The sequence below is a fragment of the Sinohyriopsis cumingii genome, chromosome 16 (genome assembly GCF_028554795.1).
Source record: "Sinohyriopsis cumingii isolate HCF-2022 chromosome 16, ASM2855479v2, whole genome shotgun sequence".
Classification (NCBI taxonomy): domain Eukaryota; kingdom Metazoa; phylum Mollusca; class Bivalvia; order Unionida; family Unionidae; genus Sinohyriopsis; species Sinohyriopsis cumingii.
In genome coordinates, this window is record NC_142976.1 from 98,687,020 (window position 1) to 98,713,710 (window position 26,691).

At 39.4% G+C, this 26,691-nt stretch overlaps 2 protein-coding genes across 5 annotated transcripts in view; one reads left to right on the plus strand and one right to left on the minus strand.

Moving 5' to 3' along the window:
- Positions 1-26,691, minus strand: part of LOC149781049 (uncharacterized) — an 89,620-nt gene that overhangs the window by 44,340 nt on the left and 18,589 nt on the right. The window contains exons 1-2 of one of the 4 annotated variants that reach the window (XM_089938180.1): positions 13,530-13,633; positions 9,691-9,736 (exon numbers count right to left, since the gene is read on the minus strand). The exons of 1 other annotated variant lie outside the window; for it this stretch is intronic. The gene's annotated coding sequence lies outside the window, so the exon portion shown is untranslated. Of the gene's footprint in view, positions 1-2,359; positions 2,557-9,690; positions 9,737-13,529; positions 13,654-26,691 lie in introns of those variants that run through there. 2 more of the 4 variants (XM_089938179.1, XM_089938182.1) reach the window with 2 other exon arrangements.
- Positions 4,848-5,618, plus strand: LOC149781050 (protein CFDP2-like). The gene has a single exon (XM_089936269.1). It carries the CDS (start codon positions 4,848-4,850, stop codon positions 5,616-5,618), a length of 771 nt encoding a protein of 256 aa, XP_089792395.1.

The window sequence follows — 26,691 nt, forward strand, 5'->3', positions numbered from 1 at the left end:
AGGCAGGACAATATGTGAAACGGTACAGGTGAAGACTGGTACCAAAAAAATCTTTACAGTCATTGCTGGTGAGTTACCAAGCTCTTATCTAATGACTATTTAAAGTTGTTTATAGGCGTACAGATCTGAGCAGATAACCCATCCCCCACCCACCCACACAAACACACAAACATACCACCACCACCAGTCCTACAGCTATCATTAAGTGGGATCAAGTGGGATGTTTTAAAGCTACGTGTGTGTGTGTGTGTGTGTGTGTGAGAGAGAGAGAGAGAGAGAGAGAGAGAGAGAGAGAGAGAGAGAGAGAGAGAGAGAAAGAGCGATTTTGTGAGACAACAACGACTGAAATCCCAGCTAGCCCCCACCCCAACTCCCCACAAATACATAGGGGTAATATTCAAGAAAGTCCATATTAATTCTTTAATGTCCAACACAAACAAATCCATGTAAATTCTCGTTCCATTATGTTCAAGAAATGGGAGAATTTGGTGTTCTCACATAGATTATACTAATTTTCAGTACTAACAAGTACAAGTCTTTCTTGCAATCTGTGATTTATTTACAAGCTGACCATCAGAAACTATGTTAAACAAGATGATTTAATTCACAGTGACCGCTCCAGTGGCCTAGTGGTTAGAGCGTTCGCCTCGGATGCGAGAGGTCGTGGGTTCAATCCCCGGCCGAGTCATACCAAAGACTTACAAAAATGGTACTAACAGCTGCCTCGCTTGGCGCTCAGCATTAAGAGGTGAGGGTTAGGACTGGTTGGCCTGGTATCAGGATAATGTGACTGGGTGGGACATTATGCTACATGTCTGCGGCATGATGCCCCAGTGCTAGACATCACTATAAACTGTCACACTGCAGACATCGTAGCGATATGACTGACACATTTTTAAAGCTACGTTTAAAATCCAAATCACACACACACACAGACACACACACACATTCACACATTTCAACGTGCTTCCATTCATTTAAACCAATTGTATTTCCATCTCACAGGAGACATGATAATACGATACGTTTCACATAGTACCGAAAATACAATACGTACCGGAAATTGTTTCTGTAGCATTTTTTCCTGCGGCGGAAATTAAGTATACCTGTTTTCATAATTAGGGTGAGCTTTTTTGTTAATAATTAACAATGACTCAGGTACATCCCTCCCCTACCATAAAAAGCGCTTAACATAACGGGGGTCCTGGGTGTCAGAGTGGTCTAAAGCGCTCCCATTTACCGATCATTGCCATCTCAGCCTAGGTTCGAGTCTCTGTCTCAGCCAACGAGGGTATGTGAGAAAGATTGTCTGTTGCTTGGATCTGTGGTTCTTAACAGGGTTTTCCAGGGTTATTCTCAACCAGATATACTGACCGCTATTATTAACCTACCATGCGCTGAAAAATGGCAAACCAAAAACAACAACTTAACGTAACACCCGTACGGGCAACAATTCTTTCTTGAAATCGACATTCCTCCTTGTCTCTTAAGAGTGGATTGTATAAAGCTGAAAAATTGCTATATTGTTTGCAGTTCTATCAATTCATCCAATGAAATATGCCTCGTGTATTTGATAAAAACTGAAACACATATTTAATAGTAAGAATTTATACGATTTATTTGCAAGGTCAGACGTGTACAAACTTCCGTGTACTAAATGCATGTATTTTTGTGCATTGTGTAATTGTTACAAGCCACAAATTAAAACCCTGAAAAACGGGATCCCTCCCATCTCCCTAACTTTAAACAAATATTATCTATCTATCTATCTATCTATCTATCTATCTATCTATCTATATATATATATATATATATATATATATATATATATATATATATATATATATATATATATATATATATATATATATTTTAAAATTGATACAGGCAACAACAAAAAAATGAATTCACATTGTCTTTCAATAATGTGGTTCCTAATATTCCATGTAAAGTGTTCCCCTTGATATAAAGTACCCGGTAACTCAGTAAAACACTGTTCCCTTTATATCGCGAGTATGACCATAGATCCTACCGAAGTTGTCAGTTGGTAGAGCGTCGGAATCCCAATAGAATGGTCGCGGGTTTGATACTCGCTTAGCCGAGACTAAGATGGCGGCATCAACAAGTCCTTTTGAAGGATACATAATTTCTATTTCCTCGTCAAAATATGGCCAATAACCTGTTAAAAATGACGTTAAAAAGACCCACCACCCCAAACATAGGTGCCATTTTGATGAGTGGATATTTTATTCATTAAACTGCAAATCAATTTCTTTAATTTGAGTTCTTTTGCTGATTCTAACCCATTATTTCACACAAGACAACCCGATTAAAATAAGGACTTATACACATGACTTACCCCATTACAAGGCGGCCTGCCGTAATATTTGGAATACCTTTATGGCTTCTGTGAATAATAGTACAGATATGACTCACTGGATGTCACAGAAGTCCGTAATATAATAAAATATCAAACACATTCATCCTTTCCTGATACCATCACTTTAAATCAGTCCTGATTCCAGACAAAATAAAATATGGTCTCATCTCAGTGTGGCGCTACCATCCCTTCGTCATGAAACTAATACTTTGAAAATAAGTCGTCATGGATGGATCAACATCATTCATTTAGCTGATTTCCTTTTGGGTGGGGTTATCATCAAATAAAATTGCGTGCGATATATAAAAGTGGACGGGAGGGGTCATGCAGTACATTAGTAAATAATATGTCACAATTCCACTCCTTTGTGATAAATCTTTTGGCCAATGGCTCATATATGTAATTCTATTTAAACTTGTTTTACTGCCAAAAATCCCTGTGGTAAACAGTTCGACTCAAAATCTGGAAAAGTATGATAAACCGAAGTTGCATTGTAATCGATTGCACCCGATGTACACACTATTAACTAATTCTTCCTGGTAACGTTGTCATTAATTCAGGCCGTAGAGCTTTGTACACGAAAAAAAAGGAGATACAATTTTCTAATACAGTGAACGACGTATACACGCTCACAGATACCTTTCGTATAGTCGACATATATATTGAAGGTGATATGAAGTTTAAAGCATAACTGATATATGTGTGTAATCTGATAGAAAGGTGTCTGTTTCGTCCACCATCTCTAACTTCTCAAAATGTTATCATCTTGATAGAATTTAAATTTAAGTCCCTGATCAGATAACAGTTTTGTACATGTTAACAAAGCAAATAAGTCTGTACAAAACACGGTTAAATTTGTCTTAAGCAATGAGGAGGCAATTTAGAATATTATCATATTTTTGTCGCTAGCGCTTTAGTGGAACTATGGAATTAAAAACAGTCATATTTACTTGCGCAGTACATTTTATTTTACGCCAACTCATTCAGACCGCTCAGGTGCTCTAATGATTATAGCGTCCGCCTCGGATGCGGGAGGTCGTGGGTTCGAATCACAGACGAGTCATACCAAAGATTTATAAAAATGGTACTAACAGCTCGCTAGTCGCTCAGCATTAAAAGGTGAGTGTGAGGACTAGTCGACCTGGTGTCGGTTTAATGTGACTGTGTGGGACATCGTGCTAGATGTCCGCGGCATGATGACTCAGTGCAAGACATCACTATGAACTGCCACACTGCAGACATCGTAGTGATATGACTTAAAAATTGCTACAGCTACTTTATAAATCTAAATCACACACACACACACACACACACACACACCAACTCGCTATTATAGGCGATACGACAACACCAAATTAAAAACGCCAAGCGTATTAGATTAACTATTGAATTAAAAGTGTTAACTATTGATGTTTAAATGGTAAAATCTCTATTTCTCAAATCCATTAGTGAAACTATTGAATTAACTGTAAATTATTGGCGCAGTCAATCCAGGGAATGGCTTGAAATCACTCGACGGTGAATGGAGTTGGAAAAGTGGTATGTACAATTATGGTATTTAAAGACGAAATACAAAGCACAAAAGCTGTAAATGTTGTACATTTTAAAAAGAGGTTTGATTTAGAAGACCGACAGCTTATTACTTTTTTCTTAAACATTTGATGATTTCACAATCAAACTTTTGTGTAAATGATCTATTAAATACAGATATCATAACTAACATGCAACCAACCAACCCCGAAGAACCCACCCCCACCCCCCAAAAACACCAGCAAAATGCAGAGTACGTTAAAAACTGGATAAAATGAATGAGACATATAGCAAATAACAGAGATAAATACCCTGTCGAGGTTAACCAATTAAATACAAAGGTGTCAGATACATAGAGTAAATGTGTTTCAGTCCATCATCTGATCTGACATATTTAAGCTAATTTGCATACACCTCAACAGCGTGGGATCAACATTGTCAAATGGCTTAACTTTACAGATTCAAGAGAGCAGTTTATATCGTTTATACAAATTTGGACAAAGGTGGAGTTGTCTCAGTAAACATCGTTTATACAAATTCGGACAAAACTGGAGTTGTCTGAGTTGACATCGTTTATACAAATTTGGACAGAATTGGAGTTGTCTCAGTTTACATATTAGCAACTGCCTACACAATTTAAACGGTTAAAAAGCTAAATCCTTTCAGTAATAAAATTCCTTGTAGTATTTTTTAACCGAACTGTTCTCATTCTAATTTATCTTTTATTATATAATTACCCGCTGATAGCGAAGCAGACCAGGCAACTGGCTCTATGACGGATGGAGAACAAAACCGCAAGGAAGTCCCTATCCCGATAGCGGAACTCCTGACGCCAAAAGCATGGATCAGAGTTGGATGCTGGAACGTGCGAACGTTCAACCAGACTGGAAAACTGGCACAAGCAGTGAGCGAGTTGAATCACTAGAACTTGACCCTCATGGGTGTAACAGAAGCACGATGGACTGGTGCCGGCAAGCAAAAGTTGAACTCCGGAGAAGTCATCATCTGGTCCGGAAGGAAGGACAATGGCCACCGGGAAGGGGTTGCCGTCATTATCAGCAAGAACAAGACCAATACTGTTATACAGTGGAAGCCAGTGAACGAGCGCCTACTGTACGTCAGGATGAACTCCAAGTACGCCAAGCTGTCTGTTGTTGTGGCCTATGCACCAATAGACGACGCGGAAGAAGAGGACAAAGACACCTTCTACGACGCTCTTCAGGCCGTTTTAGAGGACGTCCCTCGACATGACGTGCTGTTGCTACTTGGCGACTTCAACGCTAGGGTCGGCTGCGACAATAAAGACAGAGAGAGGACCATGGGGCGCCATGGAGTAGGTGTGATGACCGACAACGGGGAAAGACTGGTCAACTTTTGTGAAGAGAATGACTTGGTCATAGGAGGGACCCTGTTCGAGCACAAGGACATTCACAAGCTCACATGGACATCACCAGACGGCAGAACTCAGAACCAGATCGACCACATCATCATCAACGGCCGATGGAAACATTCCCTGCAGGACGAGCGAGTGATGCGGCACGCTGACATCGGCAGCGACCATAGTTTTCTGGTGGCCAAGGTGACTTTGAAGCTTAGGAAAATTAGGATAGGGGTCTCCAGGAATCAGCGCTTCGATGTGGCCAAGCTGAAAGATCCAAAAGTGAAGGAAGAGTTTAGGCTGGCCCTAAGGAATAGGTTAGTGTTCTAGAAGATGAGACAGCGCTGACCATCGACAATTTCAACAGAGCAATGAAGGAAGCAGGAGAAGTAGTTTTAGGTTATAGGAATAGTAAGAAGACAGAGTGGATATCAGGAGAGACGTGGACTCGCATAGGCAAGAGAAGACAGATTAAGAAGAGACTTTTGGACGCCAAGTCACCAAGACTGAAAGAGAGAATTTCGAAGGAGTATAGAGGAAAAGACAAGGAGGTGAAGAAATCAGCAAGGAGAGACAGGAGAGAATACACAGAGAGACTGGCAAAGGAGACGGAGGCAGCAGCAGAGCAGAAAGACATGAAGACGGTGTACCAGAACACCAAGAAACTGAAGGGCGACTACGGTCAGCACCACGAACTTCCAGTGAGAGATGAAGATGGAACTCATGTCACAGTGGAGGAGGAGAAGCTGAAGAGATGGAAGCAACACTTTGAGTCCATACTGAATCGCCCAGACCCACCAGTACTCGCTGACATTCCTGAAGCAGAGGAGGACCTTGACATCAACTGCGACATCACTGTTGAGGAGGCCAAGCAGGCCATCCACAAGCTGAAGAATGGGAAGGCACCTGGCGATGATGGAGTATGCCCCGAGATGCTGAAGGCAGAAGACACAACGACACTGCAGCTTCTTTGCCAGTCTCCAAAAGATTTGGGATAGTGAAGAAACACCGAATGACTGGAAAACAGGAGTCATCGTCAAACTTCCCAAGAAAGGAGATCTGGGGAACTGCAACAACTGGCGAGGAATCACCTTACTATCCATCTCCAGTAAGATTTTCAGTCGCATCATTCTCCAACGCATCAAAACAGCTGTGGACGGCATTCTACGCCAGGAACAGGCAGGCTTTAGGAAGGGCAAATCCTGCATCGACCGCATCTTCGTTCTGAGACAGATCCTTGAGCAATCCCATGAGTGGAATGGATCCCTTTATGTGGTCTTTGTGGACTTTGAGAAGGCCTTCGACAGCCTGCACCGAGCCTCTCTGTGGAAGATCCTACGACACTATGGCATCCCCCAGAAACTTGTCAACGTCATCAGGTCCCTGTACGAGAACTTTGAGTGCAGAGTCATCCACAACAACCTACTCACTGAACCATTCAAGGTGGAAACCGGAGTGAAGCAAGGATGCATTCTCTCGCCGATCCTCTTCTCACTGGCCATTGACTGGATCATGCGCCGTACCACAGAGGGCAGGAGGTAAGGAATACAGTGGACACTGACCTCAATGCTGGATGACCTGGATTATGCCGACGACATCGGGTTGCTGGCAAGCAGACACCAGGATATCCAACAGAAGACACAACAGTTGGTACAGACAGCAAGCACCATAGGTCTTCTAGTCAACATAGGGAAGACACAAGTCTTGAGGAAGAACACCAGAGTGGGCGACCCAATCACCATCAACGACCAGCCTCTGCAAGAAGTAGACGAATTCACGTACCTGGGCAGCAAGGTCGCCACGGATGGAGATTGCACAAGGGAAGTCACCACAAGAATCAGCAAGGCCAACCAGGTCTTCGCAATGCTGAAGCCCATCTGGAAGACAACAAACCACAGCGCACACGAAGATCCGTATCTTCAAGAGCAACGTGCTGAGCGTCCTTATGTACGGGTCAGAGTGTTGGAAGACCACTGCTAACATAGAACGCAAGCTCTAAGTCTTCCAGACCAAGTGCCTGCGACGGATCATGAGGATCTTCTGGCCAAACATGATCTCGAACGAGGAACTCTAGCACAGAGCGGGCGCAAGCACCATCGCTGAGACCATTGCAACTCGTCGATGGAGATGGCTCGGCCACGTCTGCAGAATGCCCCCTGGCTCACTACCAAGGGTGGAACTGAGATGGACTCCACAGGGGAAAAGGAACCGTGGCAGACCCAAAGAGACCTGGCGCCGAACCGTAGAGCGAGAACTCAAGACCAGATGCCTCACCCTGCAGACCGCCCCCATAACAGCAGCCGACAGACCAAAATGGTGCTCCCTTGCTGTCGCCTCAAGCACCAGACGGCACAGAGAGGATTGATTGATTTGATTGATATAATTACCCTTATACACACCTTTTACATCCCCCGTTGATCGGGAACCTTCCAATTTTATCCTCACGATCTCATTGTTGTGTCTTTGTACTTTTATCGCTCGTTGGTAATGAACATTTTTTATACATAAACTTTATCAATTAATCTTTTCGTGGTGCTATATATTCTTACAGTGCTGGTGCGCTGTAAAATCCGCAATTAACCAAACATTGGTAAAATACAGAAAAAATACTACACTTTGAGGACTTTCTACAAACACTAAACGGCGCATACCTTGTGGAAAAGGTTTTAGAAAAAAAATGCATTGAAAAGGCAAGAGGGTATATTGCACCCTGGGCATAATTTTATCCTGTAAAAATCCGCGCGCGGTTAAACAGTATGCTGTAACAGCTGACGCAGCAATATATACAACCAGCTGAAATACCACCTTGAGCAACAAACTAAGAGTTAACTACTTGGCAGCAAGTAACGACCAGCATTAAGTAACCTTCCAAACTGTGTCCCATGATACGTTGTCAATTTCTACGTTTATTCTATTCGTTGTCGTTGACATTTATTTCAGACAACGCCTGCAATATTGCAAGGTTGCAATAGCTGTTGCTAGGTGGTTCAGCTGGTTTGCTGTTGCTAGGTGGTGCAATTGGTTTGCTGTTGCTAGATGGTACAGCTAGTTTCCCTTACACATCTTCTGGCGCATTGTTTTCGTGCTGGTTTAAACATATTTTATTTCAAACATTTCTGTTTACAGATTACACGATAAATAACGTATAAGATAAAGGATTAGAACGAAAGCCACTGGCTTATAAAATTCTTCTTCCTTTACAATTAAACACATTTAAAAGATGAATGTATGACAGATGATATTGAAAGATGAATGTATGACAGATGATATTGAAAGATGAATGTATGACAGATAATATTGAAAGATGAATGTATGACATATGATATTGAAATATGTATGACAGATGATATTGAAAGATGAATGTATGACAGATGATATTGAAAGATGAATGTATGACAGATGATACTGAAATTTGATCAAAATACATTAACATGTTGAATAGTTGAAGTGACGCTTATCTTAATTGCAATGTTAACATTTTACTAAGGAATGAAATTTAAAACACAAAGATGAACAGCGAAGAAGGTGATAACAGACGAAAAACAAAGAAAGAAGGAAAAGCTGCTATGAAATAATTGTAGTGCATTTTGTATATAAAATTGAAAGAAAAAATACGATATTTGCCAGACTAGATGATACCACCTTCTGAAAGTGCAATGAATTTATTACCAAATATAAAAAATGTAAAATACGTGTTCGGCTCTTTTTTTATTATTTACCTCTGAAGTCCAGGAAGTGAAAATGATAAAGTGGAGCTAGCAGGTTTTGAAATATGCTTATCTGGAGTAAGGTTAAGCTGTATACTCTATAACCCATAGTACACCTATCAATCAAACACCAAAATAAGGGGTATTAAAGGTTCTTTGAACAATACCTAAGATATACAAGGTCTTCTTTTTTAAATAGCCAGTATAACCAGTGAGGAAAACCAGGGAAATTCTTTTTCTATAAAATTCTAACCCTATACAAAATATGAAACTGTAGAGCGCCACCTCATCTGAGTATATGACGATGATATAATAATAATAATAATAATAATAATAATGAGGACTTTGTATAGCGCCTGATCTTTAGAAGCTCTAAGTGCTTTACAACATTAGACAACACATATAACATAAAAAACATATATAATGATATGATTACAAAAACAAACACCATGAAGAAGTTTGATGATAATAAATTAATTTGTTGAATAGTCAACGCGTGTCTTAATAAAACTACTAGCTTTTACCAAGGAAGGAAATATAAAAACACATGAGCAACAATGACACTGATATAGGATGATAGAAAAGTAAATAAGAAATAAAAGAATAACTTATGAAACAACTGTAGGGCATTGTGAATAAATTTGAAATAAATAAAAAAATAAAAAAAAACGATTATGAAAGCAAACAGAACTTACTTGTAGATTGTTGAGCCAATCTATGGAAAAGCGACGAGCAATCATTCTGAAAAGAAGAAATTACTATTTACAGCTAAACATGACCTGCGTAAACAGTTAAACATGCCTTGCAGAAACAGGTAACTGTGTCCCACAGAAACAGTTAAACATGTTTCACAGAAACATATAAATATGTCTCGCAGCAATGCATGCTTGTCAAAAGGTGCGCATAAGTAAATCCCGGGACTCTTCAATACATTTATGAACGGCATAACAATTACGAATGTTGACTTCATGCGGAAGCTGAATATCACCATGGAACGTATAGGAAGTTAAATGACTATAACAAGGGTTTTAAATAAGATAATCCACGCAAGAAGAAAAGAAAAAAGAAGTGTCGTGTAACCCATGTACATGTCCACATCTAACTGGAGGCTAGATTCTTTCTAGATAATTAGTAGTTGCAATGTTTTATCAGCATGAAGACTTTGACATTTTTCTTCTACCCAACAAAAAGTATCTTTTAAAGTTGTTAATGTTTGACGATCTCGATAGATAGTGTATTCATTCTCGAATGTCGATCTTCATAATCATACAATGCGGTGACCTTAACCAATATATAGGTATATAAGGCAAAATGACGATAGTGAGATTTGGGGAGATAAGGTGATATGACGACAGGCCGTAATGGGGTCTGTATATGGGCAAATAAACGATATGGTATGCAAATAATAATAATAAATAAATAAGAAGAAGAAGAAGAGTAACTCAATTAAGATACAAATGTATCTAGTCTCTCATGAGCTTATAAGCTCCTTTCTAACAGTCTGCATGCGGGTATCTTGCCAAGAAAAAGTGCAGGCAAAAATTAAAGTCGCACCATTTTACAAGGAACAATCACGTGGTATGACTTACCATTACTCTGAACGTATCAATCATGCACAAAGACAAAACGGATAGAATAGAAACAGGAATTTTACAAAAGGATACTGACATGTGGAAATCAAATATGAACTAACTTGACATAATTCAGGGATTTTTCTTTAAAACTTTCAGCAGAAATGCCAGATCCAATTAATTTGGGCAAAGAATTCCATATTTTTGTTCCACAATTCTCAAGACTACATCGAACTTGTTCTGACTTGGGTTTTGGTAATTTCAAGTGGCCATGTAAGGTCGACTGTAAAATAAATGGTCGATGATTTTCGTCAAATAGATGTCGCATATATTCAAGAACATTACAATTTATACATTTGTAGACATGTACTGCCTTTTCAAAGTTTATTCTGTCATTTATTTGAAAACATTTCACACAAATGACAGAATAATGGTTGGGTCTCAATCGCTCAATATTTTATTGACGTCGAATCACTGAATTCTCAACATAAATCTTATTCTTTCGTAACCATGGTTACCAACACACCTGACCATAAATTAACATCGAACCATATAAGCAGACTTGGCGACCTAATAATAGTTTATAATACGAGAGATAGTTGAGTAGATAAATTAATATTTTTGTAGCCTTGAATGATATATCAGTCAATCTTTTGATAGTTTGTAGAGTCACTTGTGTGTAGGTAGATAGAGTAATCTAAATAATCGACCAGAATGGCACCCATATGTAGATATATAAGGCGACCTGACGACAGACTGTAGTACGAACCATGTATATATATATATATATATATATATATATATATATATATATATATATATATATATATATATATATATATATATATATATATATATATACGTGTGTGTGTGTGTAAGGCAATTTGATAACAGGTTCACCCTTTTCGTACGGATCAAGCATATTATTCCAATATAATCCCGATAATCCAGATAATGTTTATCGATATTTTCACGTGTACAGACTCCCACCATGTCATCCAAAATGTATATTTCAAACTGATCTGAAGTGATTATCTGAATGGGGGATTTTCCGGACCAAAAAAAAATGTATTCAGATAGGTCCAGATCATTTTTTACTACACTAAAGTTTTCCGACTAAAAGAAAACTGATACAAATTAGTAAATGATAAACAAAATTACACTTCATTAGTTTTGCATTAAATAATTGCGCGAAATGCTGTGACGCTCCATACCATGTAGGAAACGGTTTACGGGGCCATTAAAATAAATCCACCTCAAATCCATTCACAGCACCATTAGGTTTGTATTGTTATTTTGAAATGTTATTAATAACTACAGTATATTTAATGTTTGCACATTTTCAAGACCAGCTACACAAACTGAAACATTACAATGATTTTGGTTGAAAGCCAGCAGTTCATTTTTTCATTTTTAGTTTAATTGGGGTTGGGGTTGGGGGGGGGGGAGAGAGAGAGCTAGTCGTACAGAGTTAATTGAATGCAAAATCTTTAGTAAATATTAAGCCCATCATAAAATCACGAACTTTATTTATTTTATTTTTCGTCAAAGAAAGTTTGATTTCCGATGATTAAGTTAGCTGAATATTAATGGATAAATGTGGAGTAATAAAAATAATAATAATAATAATAATAATAATAATAAACTTTCTTTAACGAGGATAACAATTGGTAATGACCGACCCATCTGTCACGTGGTCATCGATTTTTGTCATTGGTTATGTTAAAAGTTATATATAAAAAATGACATGAATGAATATGTGTGACTATAATGGAAAACACATACATACATGAACAATATTCTATACACAGGTACGTGTGTGTGTACAAGACAAATCCTAAGTATATTAACTTGTTGTTGTAGGGCTTAACGCCATTTTTCAGCACACGATAGGCTATACATGGCGGCCAGTATTAATGGTGGAGGAAGAACCCGGTAAAACCCCGGAAAGAACCACCGACCCACGAGAAGCTACTGGCAAGCTTTCTCACATACCCACATTGGCTGAATCCGAGACTCGAACCGGCGTAGACAGAGGTGAGGTGGCAGTGATCCGTAACGGAGAGCGCTTTAGACCACTCGAACCCACTATATTAACTTGATTACTTTCCAACAATAATGAGCAACAAATATTCATGTTAAGAAATTAAAGAAAAAAACTTTCATATAAAGATAATTTACACTTAACTTTCGATTTGATCTGATTGTGCAACAGTCAATCGGAGAGAGTGAAGAGAGGAATCACTAGTCAACACGTGTCTACATAAATACCCCTCTAAAAATGTAGGTTTACATAGAAAGGTATTAAACAGTTGTTGTCGTGGGTTTGATGTCTTTCTTTAGTATACAATCGGCTATAACACGGCGGCCAGTTGAACTGGTGGAGGAAAAACCAGGGAAACCCCTGGTGATAAGGACCAAAGACCCTTGTGAAGCTACTGGCTAGCATTCTCACATACCATATTGGCCCAGAGCAACTCGAACCCACGCGAACAGAGGTGAGATAGCAGGCATCGGTAAAGGAGAGCGTTTTAGACCACTCGGCCAACCGGGGCCAACAAACAGGAGATTTCCAGGATTCTCAAACAGAGACTTTACGATGAAGAATGAAATGATTATCAGAGATTTCGAACTGATACTTTGTGCTGCCAAAGGTATGGAATATTGCCGTAAAAAAATTAAAAGCAAATAAAACAAATACGGTAGAACGGTAACCTCTCAGGATATGTTGAACAGCTATATGATAAAAGGATGAAGGAAAATATTTAACATGATTGCAAACTATCACATGATAAAAGGTGAAATATTGGCTTTCAATAGCCATCCACTGCTATATGTTGCATGAAGCTACTGTTCAGTTGTAACAAATAAATGTGGTTAACGAGTAGCGAAACAATTCTTTTTAGCCCGAGCAAAAAGTTTAAACAATTAAACATTATGAAAAATGAATTAATATGTCTTACCCTTTACTGACTACGAATACCAGTCGTTTATCCTCCAGTATCTGACAAACTACTTTCCAGGTGTGACTAAACAAGACAAGGAAGTAAAAATTCCTTGCGTGGCGGAGCACGTGTTATATGCAAGAAATAGGCGATTGTTGAACAACATGGCAAAACGCCAAATCTGAATAGAAACCAATCCTTTTAGGAAACTATTGTTAAGTTATCGTGACTGTTAGCAGTCATATCCTGGAAACATGTTTACCCTCAACAATCCTGTCTCTACATATGGTAAATATATATAAACAGGTACAACAGTCTGTTTTCTCATCTTATATATAAATTAAACTTATTACACAGGCACAAATTATAAAACTCCCCCACCCCGGGCGCCTCTAAGTACCCTGAATGACTTAACTAACCATTTAACCTATACTTATTTATTTTCATACTTTCATTATTTGCATAATTTCGTGAGCTCGTTTTGATTAGTCATATTCTAAAACAACCAGCAAATATATATATATATATATATATATATATATATATATATATATATATATATATATATATATATATATATATATATATATATATATATATATATATATATATATATATATATATATGGGGGGGGGTAAAATGACCGCTCCAGAGGCCTTGTGGTTACAGCATCCTCCTCGGAAAGCGGGAGGTCGTGGGTTCGAACCCCGGTCGAATCATACCAAAGACTTACAAAAAATGGTACTAATAACTGCCTCGCTAGGCGCTCGGCATTAAGAGGTAAGTGTTAGGACTGGCTGGCCTGGTGTCAGGATAATGTGACTGGGTGGGACATCATGCTACATGTCTGCGGCACGATGCCCCAGTGCTAGACATCACTGTAAACTGCCACACTGCAGACATCGTAGCGATATTCCTGAAACATTGTTAAAGCTACGCTAAAAAATCCTAATCACACACACATATTTGAATAAATGCAAGTGTTCTACTGTTATCCAGTAATCCTTGGCAAAGTAACAGTGTACTAGCTACTGACTCAAATACAATTTATCATGTAGTATAGGGGTCGGCAACCTACGGCACGCGCGTCACTAAGTGACACTTCATGAGGTTTTCCGTAAGGACAGCCAAAAATCTCGATCTTAACAATGTTACTCTGTTACTTGTGGCCCGCGCTTTTTATTTTGTAATTAGTTCGGACAAACGTGACTCAGTATGTAAAATAGTCTGCCGACCTCTGATGTAATATATTTTTTCCCGATCTCATTTGTAATTACAACATACATGATTATTTCTCGTCTTATACGTCATCCCTTTCTGGTATGTTAGATATGCCCCTTTCTTGTAGTGGAAGACAACCTAAACATGCTCGCAGAATCTGGACATTATTCAACGAGCTTCATAAATTCATTATTAAATCATTACCCATTTAAGATTCTTTTTTTTCATATAGTGTTTATTTCAGTGGAAATATTTTTCCATGGAAAGGTTTATTTCAATGGTAATTATTTAGATGGAAAGAAGAACTAATAATTTCGTTCATTCTGACAGACGATGTACCTTTCACATGCTGTGCGTAAAACAAAACACAGTCCCAACCAAACCTGAACTAGTATTGACGTTTAACAATAGATTATACTTTTCTTACAACTATAAATCGAAGAACAAGCGTCCTTCCGAACAAACTGAACATTTTACCGAGACAAAATCATTTTTCAGACAAAATGTCCGATGTGTTTGATGTCGCATTGTTTGATGCACTACCCGTACAGTTGACGACAATCCAAGTTTTTACATAACTTTAAAGTATCGCTTTCACAACTAAACATTTATATTGATATTGCGATATTCATTTGAAAGAAAGTTTACTGGATGCAGAAATTCCCATATTTACTGTAATGTATTTGTGACCGGATATCAGTGTTGTTTGATTTCGAACAGTAGACGACAGAATATGCAAACAAATTTCATTTTGACTGGGAATTGTATCACATATTTATCGCTTAAATATGCTGTGGTTGGACAAACTTGTGTCATTTTAGAGACCGGTTTATGTCCACATTCTTCAGTGACCAGAGGTGAGTTTATTTACTTCTGTAAGTTAATATTTAAACAAAGCTTTTATAATGAGTGGATTCAATGCCACATATATACCGCATCTCTCAACCCCCACCCCAAACAAGCAATGCCTATAGTTTTACTTGTTCTTGTTAATGTTTTTGTCTTGTGAGTTTAGACATTCGTTATGCTATATGTTATACATGACATAACAAACCCCTGTGGGTGTCACAGAATTGTATAAATTCTTTTTTTATTAAATACATGTGCAATATTTTGAAACAGTGAGTTTGGTTCTTCCTATGTCGCACGTGCGAAGTGATTTCGATTTGAAAAACCGGATGCTTCCAGCATACAGACGATGGATGACTGCATCGTCTGTGTATAAATGCCTCATCGTAAGCGTAAGACTAAATCTACACATTACGGAACGTCTTGTCAGTGAGCGGTCTACTTTAAGGACTTGCACATCTTCAGCTGTAGAGGTATGTGAGTTATTTATTAATTTCTTGTGTGTAAGTTATAACTATTGTACTACCACGTTTAGTTTTTTTTATATTTTCTATGTAGCTTCGGCTTACGTAGCATAATGCAAATTTTTATATTCTTGTTTGTGACCTAGCAAGAGATTTACATTAGCAATTCAGAGTTGCATTTTGAAGAAACGTTTAGTACAGTAGGACTATTATCGGGCACGGGTAGGTTCACTTCCATTGTTTGGTAATTATTGTGCCGATTATGTAATCTGTATCGCTAGCCGTATATAACGTCATTACGTTTTATCGTGTATGTACGTGTCTAGCATATTACAAGGCGTTAGATGCATTTTCAGCTGATCGGAGTCGCAGCTGCAGAGCTGATCGGAGTCGACGTGGTACCAGCTGTAGAACTTACCACATAAGTTGACCATAGCAGCTGTAAAGCTGAACCTTAGCAGCTGTAGAGCTGAGCGAACAGTGTTGCTGGTCGAGTAGCTAGTGATTGGGCACTGATTGCTTGATTGACCAAGGAATTGAATGGTGGTCGGTGACTACCTGGAATAATGAATACTTGATTGACCAGTGTGACTGGTAGCGAAGTGTGCTGGTGACGGGGTGTGTACCTCCATACATGTAATCCTTTAGCCGTGGACTAATTTTGGGGTTTGTAATACCCAGTGTTTTCGGATTGTAACGATATTTTGTATATGTGTCTCTGTTTTCACCATTTTACTATTTTAGTAAAATACCTCATTTTTCACTATTTGAGTGAATACATTTTACTATACGAGTACAACACATTTGTACTATTTGACTAAAACACGCCATTCTTTTCGTTGTGTGAAAATACTGTGAATCATTCACTTTTGTCCCTGCACTATTTACGGTCATTTACTTGTATTTTCATTTGTTGCAGTGTTAGGTTCGTGCGGATTATGTTAATTAGTCCAATATTTGGATCTTATACGCGCACGTATTAATCACAATTCTTTTCTCATTCAAGTCTTCATCATTAAACATTGTATTTGTATCACCATCAAAAGTGTTATTTTGCAAGTCCGAAATCCAGCCCGGTTATCTTGTTATAGTGGGGACAAATTAGCCATATTGAAGCAGAGGAGACCATTTTCCCCCAATAACTTTTCGCGAGTCGATTCGAAAAATGGCGTCCAAAATTTTTAAATGTAAACAACAAATTACAGAAGGTGGGGTTAAAAAAAGTTTTCCCTCGTTCGCAACCAATCAGTAATTATGTGTAATTACGTGTCACGCCATTTCAGTGGAATAAATACCCTATTCTTGCAGGCTAATAAATGTCCCAATGTTGCAGATGAATACATGTTCTAAGCTTGCAAGTGAATAAATGTCAGTCTTGTTGGTCTTTGCATGGCTCAAACTTTCAGGTTAACACGTGTCCCAGTTTACCAAGTTCATAATTATCCCAGTCTTTTCAGGTGAACGTACATTACTTGTGTCCCAATCTTTCATGTGAGTATAAGTCATTTGCGTCCCAATCTTTAACGTTTGCGTCCCAATCTTTCATGTGAGCATACATTATTTGCGTCCCAATCTTTCATATGAACATATGTTGTCTGAATCTTTTGTATGAACAGAGATCAATTGTGTCCCGATATTTTATGTGACCATACATCGTGTCCTAACATTTAATGTAAGCATAAACTGATTGTGTGCCCACCTTTAATGTCAACATTGATTGTGTCCCAATATTCCATGTAAGCATGCATCAATCATGTGCCAATGTTTCATGTAAACATACATCGTGTCGCAATCTTTAATGTCACCATACATCAACTGCAACATAATATTTTATGTCAGTATACATTAATTGTGTCCCAATATTTCATGTGAGCGTGCATCAATCGTGTCCCAATATGTCATGTCAGGATACATCAGTTGTGTCCCAATATATATATTTAATATGAGCATGCATCAAATTCATGTAAGCATGCTTCAGTTGTGTCCCAATATTTAATGTGAGCATGCTTCAATTGTGTCCCAATATTTAATGTGAGCATACTTCAGTTATGTCCCAATATTTCATGTGTCCCAGTCATAGATGATGGAACAGTTCCCAGATTCAGAGACGAGCACTTGAGAGTTTGAAAACGTCGCACTTCCATAACTTGAGAAATTTATATTGTTTTTAAAATGTTCTGGTCCTCGCAGTTCTGTACACTGAAAGTAAAGAATTGGTCAAACATAGTTCATAGGGAAATTCCCAAGCTTAGAGCATGTTTGTTTTGGTACATTGCCATCACGTTTCGTCGGAAATTGGGTTTTATAAATGAGTATATATGACACATTAACACTGTTCAAATTGTGCATGATACCTACATGGGGTGGGGGAATACGGTATGTAAATATTGACTTCTACTCTGAGCAAGCACCTGCCCCGATAATTTCCAGGAGAGGTAGCGTGCCAAAGGTGAATTGATTTTCAGCCAAATTGGACCTAATGACATGCATTTTTAAAGATTCCTGTTGTTCAATTTTTAAAAAATATTAAACAAAATTAAAAAATTACTGAATTTCAATGAGATATAGGGATTTGTTAAAATTAGCTATAACTTGTTAATTGCAGACAAAGGATACACGACATGTACACGGATTTAGACTCTATAACATTTTATGCGCCTTTTATCACAAGTTTCAAACTGAACTGCGGTCGAACTGTACAGGCCTCTACACTGATCATTCTACCCATATCTCCAGGTATTTACTTATCTGATAAATAAAATGACCATGAACATGTATACTTACCCCCAGCTGATGTCGATATCTTTTATCATGTATTAATCCACGAAGATTATATCCGTGTACCATCAACTTAATACTATATATTTAGTCTATTTCTAGATCAAAGCCTGTTGAAAAACCCATGGCAGTTTGTCTTAACTTTATTTTGACTTCCTAAAATGCGAACTCTAGTTAGTTTTACCGCACGTACCCAGTTTTAAAGAAGTGTATATGAACAATTATATATAGGTCTTTTTGCATTAGACCGCCCCGGAAGGGTCGGCAACCTATTTTACGTAGCGTGTCACTTTTTTCAGGATTATGACCGTGTGCCACCAGTAAGAAAGTAGCACTGTTAAAATTGAGATTTTTTGGCTGCTCTTTGCGTGCCACACAAAACCTCTTGACGTGCTACTTTGAGGAACACATGCCGTAGGGTTGCCGACCCTTGAGTTAGAGCGTCAGTCTCGGATGCGAGAGGTCGTGGGTTCAAACCTCAGCCGCGTCATACGAAAGACTGATAAAAATGGTACAAGAATTTAAGAGGTTAGTGTTATGACTGGTCGTCTGTGTCAGGATAATGTGAATGGGTGGCACATGATGCTACATACATGTACCTACAGACCCTTGGACCCTTGTTGGCCGGGAGACATGTTGTTGTTGTTGTTGTTGTAGGGTTTAACGCCATTTTTCAGCACATGATAGGCTATACATGGCGGCCAGTATTAATGGTGGAGGAAGAACACGGGAAAACCCCCGGAAAGAACCACCGACCCACAAGAAACTCATGGCAAGCTTTCTCACATACCCACATTGGCTGAATGCCGGGAGACATATTACCACGGACAAGAGTTATGTTACAGTTTGTAGCGACTGATTTTTGAAATGTACTGAGAGTATATAAGTGATTTCATTTTGTTGAACATGATGCCCCAGTGCTAGACATCACTATCAACTTTAAACTGCCAGACTGCATACATCGTAGCAATATGACTGAAAAATTGTTAAACCTACGTTAAAAATCCAAATCACACACACACGCGACGTTATTCCGTCTGAGCTAGTCAAGAGTACTCGATCCACTTCGTTCTATGTTGACTTTGGGAATATGTAGGCAGCAGGAACACTGTTTTGAGGAAGAACCCAATTACGCATGAAAGAGCTATTGCCCGTAGTAGGCTAAGCAAATTGAACAATGAACACGTAATACATGTTGGTTATTCAATATGACGATTTCTGTTATGTCCACATACTTGATTCGGAAGAAAAAACTTGTGCGTGAACGGTTTTAATATGAAAAACTGACACAGGACATGTATCTACAGAGATCGCGACGATTATTCCCACGTATCTTCCTTGTTAAATACAACGATCAATCTAACTGGATCAGGTTTGTTTCAGCCGCATCCAATCAGAATTGACACTTTGTGATATAGTTTCAGGTACCTACATTTGCCACTGATCGATTTAATACATGTGCGAAAAATGTCCTCATTTCGATCACAGGCCAACTTTTATCAGGAAGCGAACAATGCAAGTGGCGTACAACCTATTCATGTACTAATATATACATACATACATGCTGAGAGAGAGAGGGGGTGGGTTTAAAATCGATATATACTTTGGATAAAGGGGAACATTTTAAAATGCTCTGTATGATTTATGATTCGCGAGAGATGCTTTGATATTGTCGTTAGCATAAAATTCAAGTTCCTGGATGCTTATCTCTGCCCAGAAAAGGAAACAGGCAATATACATTTACGTACTACTTATACGGTACATAAAAGGAGTTCCGTCAGTTAGGGATGTATGCACTTAATATATTAAAATATGCATTCAGATCACAGCGATGAAGAATTTTAATGAATCCTTGCTAATATCAAATTAGATAGCTTTGGTGATATCAAACATCAATTGAACTACATGCACTAGTCTTGTCTGCCCAGATTCAGTGCCGTTAATCTATTAAAAACAAGCTAGAGATGGAGACCATTACAAATCCCCACTTTTTACATTTTACTCCCACCCCGTCTTCCCTCTGGGCATCAGGATCGAACTCTCCATTCATTGCTACTAAACCTCTGATAGCACCACCTTCCATTAATTTAGGCAGATGGAATTCAGGCCTCAAGATAACACGGACGGACGGACGCACAAATACACACAAAGACCGACATGACAATGGTTAATCATTTCTTTTGATATATGAAAATAATGTTTTTAATTTGTGAACCTATTTAAATACACGTACTAAAGGAAATTATCTAAAGATTTATTTTCTGTTTTCAAGGCACAGGTGGAATGGCCGAGTGGTCTGAAGCACTAACCGTTACCGATCACCTCTGTCTGTGTGGGTTCGAGTCTCTGGCTCAGCCATTGTCCGCATGTTAGAAAGCTACTCGTGGGTAGTGGGTTCTTACAGGGCTTTTCCCTGGTTCTTCCTCCACTAGTTATACTGACCGCCATGTATAGTCTATCTTGCACCGAGAAATAGCGTTGAACTCAAAGCAACACAACAACAACGGTAGGGGTGTGAGTTTCTGATTAAAAGTGATTCCATATGCTGCGGACATGTAGTTCAGTGTGAATATCACAGGGTTCGAACGCCAAACTATGCACTCCGAGTGCTTGCCGGTTTTAAAATGTTAAAATAATCATCAAATATTTGATATGAAATTTTGTTAAAAGTTTATTGGATCAGATTTTCTTTTTGTACATGAATATGGGTACTCAGGTCGTCATACCTGTGTAGTTGTACAAAAATTCGTTGGTCGTGAGTTCGATACACGCCCAAGCCAGCCCGGGTCGGCTGCCTCATTGTATCCTGATGATAGGCAGTTATCTCCCATTTCATCGGCACGATGTAGCTATGTTTTGAAAGTACCGTTAAAAAGTATTTAAAAAACAAGAAAAAATTAAACAAACTGAAAGAACAGGAACATGGAACAATTAAGGAATTTCGGATATTTTCAGCATTTTTTTTTTCAAGTTCATAACATTGATTTAAACGGCTGCGGAAAAATTCGGACTTATAAATGCGACAAGATACACAAAGAATATGTACAGTATTACTATACTTTACGGACTTTCCAAACACACTCGGTAAGGGTAAGTATCCATGCTGCTGCGGACCAGTTTGTAATTCAAGTACAAGTCCACTCCGCTGAACAAGGAATGCATAACATTGTTGACGGGAGCTGCTTGCTCGTTGTCTATAAGATCTTCATCCGGACCGAGAACTTTAGCTTTCAAGTACTACTATTGAGATCAACGTAATCTTCGGGCTGTCCTTTGATTGGAAACTCTATGGGGGTTGATCCTGAGTCACTGACAGAGGAGACGGGATGTAATTCGACCCACTGGGATTCTCGCATGGTCATCATAGTGGGCGGCATGGCAAACAGATCCAGTTCCGCCTTGGAACAGGCGCAAGACTCTCGGCGTATCATTTTCTTTCTTTTTTCTCTGTGTGACTTTGTTAATAATCAAAGACTTCTAAGTCTCGGACGGTTCCTATTTTCCTAGTCTTTCTAGCTTTATGAATGTGAAGTCCTTGAAAGGGGTGTTTTCGTCATCTCTTTCTGTCTTGTCCTTGCTGTGGCGTCAGGGAAGCAGGAATGTCTGGCTCAGTCACGTTCAGAGCATTTATAGGAGTTTCTCGCAGACCCAAAATCTCTTTACCCGTTTGAAGCAAGACATTGTTACATTTTTGTCTGCTTTCAAGAAAGCTTCTTTGGGGTTTTGTTTGTCGATGATGACATTTTGGAGAAATTCTTTGCAATGCGTCAAGGCCTGCAATCATCGTGTCAACATTGGTTTCAAAACGGTAGCCACCGAACGAAACGCCAATTTCAACATATCTCCTAAACCATGTCCTCGTTGTCTAGCGACGCCTCGGTACACAGGATACATGACTTACGAGTCGTTAGTGAATCGTTTTCGAAAATGGCGTTTCACCGTGACTTTCCCTTTGGTGAATGAAATATTTTGTCCCAGATCTCCTTTTATAGCAATGTTGACAGGGTCGAAATAAGACTTACTTACGGGCAAATACTGAGGATGTACAAGTTCGTGGCAGAATCCACTTTGAAAAGAATGACACACAGTAACGGTACGAATGTGTGTCCCACCATGTTGTACTCCACCACATTGGAGTACACGTATATAAATGGAGTCCTTGGTTCAGTTCTACCGGGGAACGAAAATACTTCGCAAAATCCAGGCTACTGGTAATGGTTGGTATATGGGCACATGACTTAATCATCTTGACGTCTCCACCCAAAATGTCATACAATTCAGGACAAAATCTAATACCTACCACTTTGTTCTCCGAAGAAAATTTCAACAACAGGCGACGGGGTACTTTATGGTACTCAATGGTGACTTTTGTTCTGTTCAAGACTTTGCCAAATACAGCATTGAACTTGGTAGCAATCGTGTTCACCAGATGTTGACCGTTAAAATAACAGCCTGCATTAATTTTAAACGTATAGGTGTACCATTTCAATTTGATATTTGGTTCATTTACCATTGCGTCACCTAGATCAGATGGGTTAACTTTGAAGTAATCTTTCATTTCACCGTCATAAACTTCGACCGCAAAAGTGTTTTGATTTTCAATGATGTTTAGGATTTGTGTAGGGTGAATGATTTCGATCAAAGCCACTTCCCAATGGGCTTCGTGATCTAATTGGATGGCCTGAGGTAATTTAGCCGTGTAAGAGCACACAGCGTTATTGGGAAACATCTCCATGGCACTGTCACTGGGTGACGTTAAGTAAAATTGGTTATTGTTGTTCATAATTCCAGAATTCTGCTGTCCGAGGGGTCACTCGAAGTCAGAGGAGTGTCTAAAAGAGGGTTGTTGGAGTGGTGACTGTTGGAAGGGTGACTGGTGTTAGACGCAAGATTCCCGTTCCCGTTCGGGGAGTTTTCAGGGAAGGATTGTGAAGAAAGTAACCGATGCAACTGCTCAATAAAATGGTCCACAGTTGTTTGTCTCCTTGCTGAAAACTCAGTTGGCATTGGCAGCACCGATGACACAATACACCACAAAGATTTTGCAGAAAAAGACGATGTGCATTTTAGGCACACGTTCTCCACAATACACCCACAAGGGATGCTTTTGTAGATCTTGAAGAGAGGAACTAGGTGAACGGTTGTAATGGCAGCTCAGAGGGTGTTGAAGGGCATGATGGTCATTTCTCTTTATAGTCAATGACTTGCGAAGCATCGATCCAAGAAACAAAACTGGGAGGATATTCTTTACAACGTACTTTGACTTATTTGACACGTCGTCTTCCCACTTTACGGGTTCTTCGTTCGAGGATGCTTTCAATATCGTACACCTCGTCTTCTTTTTTAGTCACATGTTGTAACTCGGGTAAGTAAAACTTCCTTTTAACACTTTCGCGTTCATGTCTTTCATTTATAGACGGCAGGATGACGGCCACGCACTCGTCCAGTGACATGAAACAATTCAGTGGTCCATTTGAGTAACTTTTGCCGAAAGCGCGTTTGGTTTTGCCAATGTGCACCCAGTCTCCTGCTGACAACACTCCACCTTTCCTGAGGACAGCCACCGTTGGGGACGTACCAAACGTGCGCTCAAAAACAGTCACTTATTTGTCAGGAGTCACTTCTTGGGGAGGGGGCTCCGATGGTAAGATTGGTTGTACGCTTGGACCAGGTGCGGTAAGTTCACGATATACTTGAGTGTGTGTTGATGCGTAAACTATTTCCACATCCGTTCTTTCAAGGTGCGTTGAAAACGTTCCACGATGCTGGCTTTGGTTTTGGGATTCTCGGTGGTTAAGAAATGAAAGTCACGTTTCTTTAATTCTTTCTTGAAAGCTTGGTTCAGAAATTCGGTGCCTTTGTCAGTTTGTCATCGAAGAGGGTGACAACCACTTTGTTCAACACCAGTTTGAGGGATCACACTAACTCACTGCTCGATTTGGAAGTCAATGGCATGACCCAGGCAAATTCAGAAAAGATATCGATGACACAAAACAAACATTTGTAGCCACAATTGTAGGTGGCCAAATGAGAGACATCGGCTAAATCTGCTTGGCATTGATGATCTATGCAATCCACTCAGGTGTGACGTCTAGAAAATTTCGTCGAAATGGGTTTGTGTAAAGCGTACGTAGCTTGTTCTTGTTGCATCGTTGCACTTGAGATAAACGGAGACTTTTCAGAAGGGTTTTAGCAGCACGATACAATTTCTGAACTCCTCCGTAACCTGCAGGATGGGCTGGATCGTAGTAAATGCTGGCTAACACCTTCTCCATTTTTAATAAGTCACCCACTCTTCGCTGATGCTACTTTGGATGGGGAGAAATGGTGGTTTGGAAGCGGCTTGATGTGTCTGATATGAGACGGGAGTAGAAGTCGAGGGTAGTGGTGGTGGTGGTGTCTGTTTTGGGATTGCCTTGGTCTTCTTTTATTTTTTTCACTTCTGGTTTCCCTTCTTTCTTTTTCACTTCTGTCGAAGGGAGAGTGGACATCATCTTTTTAACGCAAGCATTAAGTTCTTGTCGTTGGGGAGTGGAGGAAGGGGTCAATAAGGACGCTGAAATCTTACTAAAATGGGAGCTGATAACGGCGTTTGAAAGACTTCTAGTGCCTCGTCTTCCTCAGGCATCAGTGGGGCTGCGTCTGTCCTCACCACTGGAGCTAATGGTGGCAGTGGTGATGGACTTTTGATCAAGGTCTAAAAATCTTTTAGAGTTGGCACAGCTGTTTCGCCTAAAACTTTCTGGTGAAAGAGTTGGAGTCGTAGCAACAGTCGACCGTACCTTAGCGATTCTTCTGTTTCAGACATATCCATCAACGATTGCAATTCGTATTGTAGCTGGGACATCTGGGACAAATAAGGATTGGGAGGCAAATGCGAGGTCCGTTGTTCTTGGAAACGATGGTATTCCATCCATCGTTTGTAAGGCACTAAGACCAGTTTTCGTCCTTCCATTCGGTTCCAAAGGTCACGTCTGAGATCTTTTGACTGCAGAGGTCCATTTTATCTTCTTAGTCCTTTTATATTGGACCCATGGGTAAAACACATCCCAGGAGTCCTCCCAGTATGGTTCCCACTATTCCTTTGACAGGAGGTCATAAAATAAATCATCCACGTCCCACCATCATCGTTTTTTTGTGATGGATGGGTATTTTATTTTGGACCATTTGGCGAAGAACGTGTCGATGTTTGGTTAAGCATTCTTTCTGGTGATTAGACAAAGGTATCGTTCCTTTCAAGACATTTAGACAAAATTCGCTCACGCTATTGATGACATCTTTGGAGGCTGTTTGAATGAGTTGTTTTCGCATGGGTGAAGGAACTTTGGACAGGATAGACAACATGTCCCAATGTTTGGTTAAAAGAGGAGGAAGTCCATTCCTTTTCTTTCCTTTTCTAGCAAGAGAGTGGTGTGCACTTCTTTTAGGGGACATCTTTATGGTTTAGGAGCAAAAAATACACTGAAGTCCATCGCTTGACATGGGTTCTTTTATCTTATTTGTCTGAGAAGGTATGAAAACAAAATCCTCCCCTTTGGGTGCCCCTCTTTTTCTTTGGACGACTGCGTCTTTTCTGCGGGTGACGTCAATGCTTGGCTGAGTGTTGTTTTCGGATGACGAGACTGTCCATTTCTTTTTCCGTTTCCTTTTCGGACAGAAGAACGACGATGATGGTAACGGTGTGCGCTTCTTTGAGAAGACATCTTTGGGCATTCAGGAGCGCGCAAAGGCTGATACAACTCCCTTAAAACATGTCATTTTTATACTGGAATGCGTCGCCACTGATTGTCTTTACGTCTTATCAACTTGATGACAGGCGTCACACGACGTGGAGGGGTTCGCAACGGACTAAATAGGAACAGTTCTTG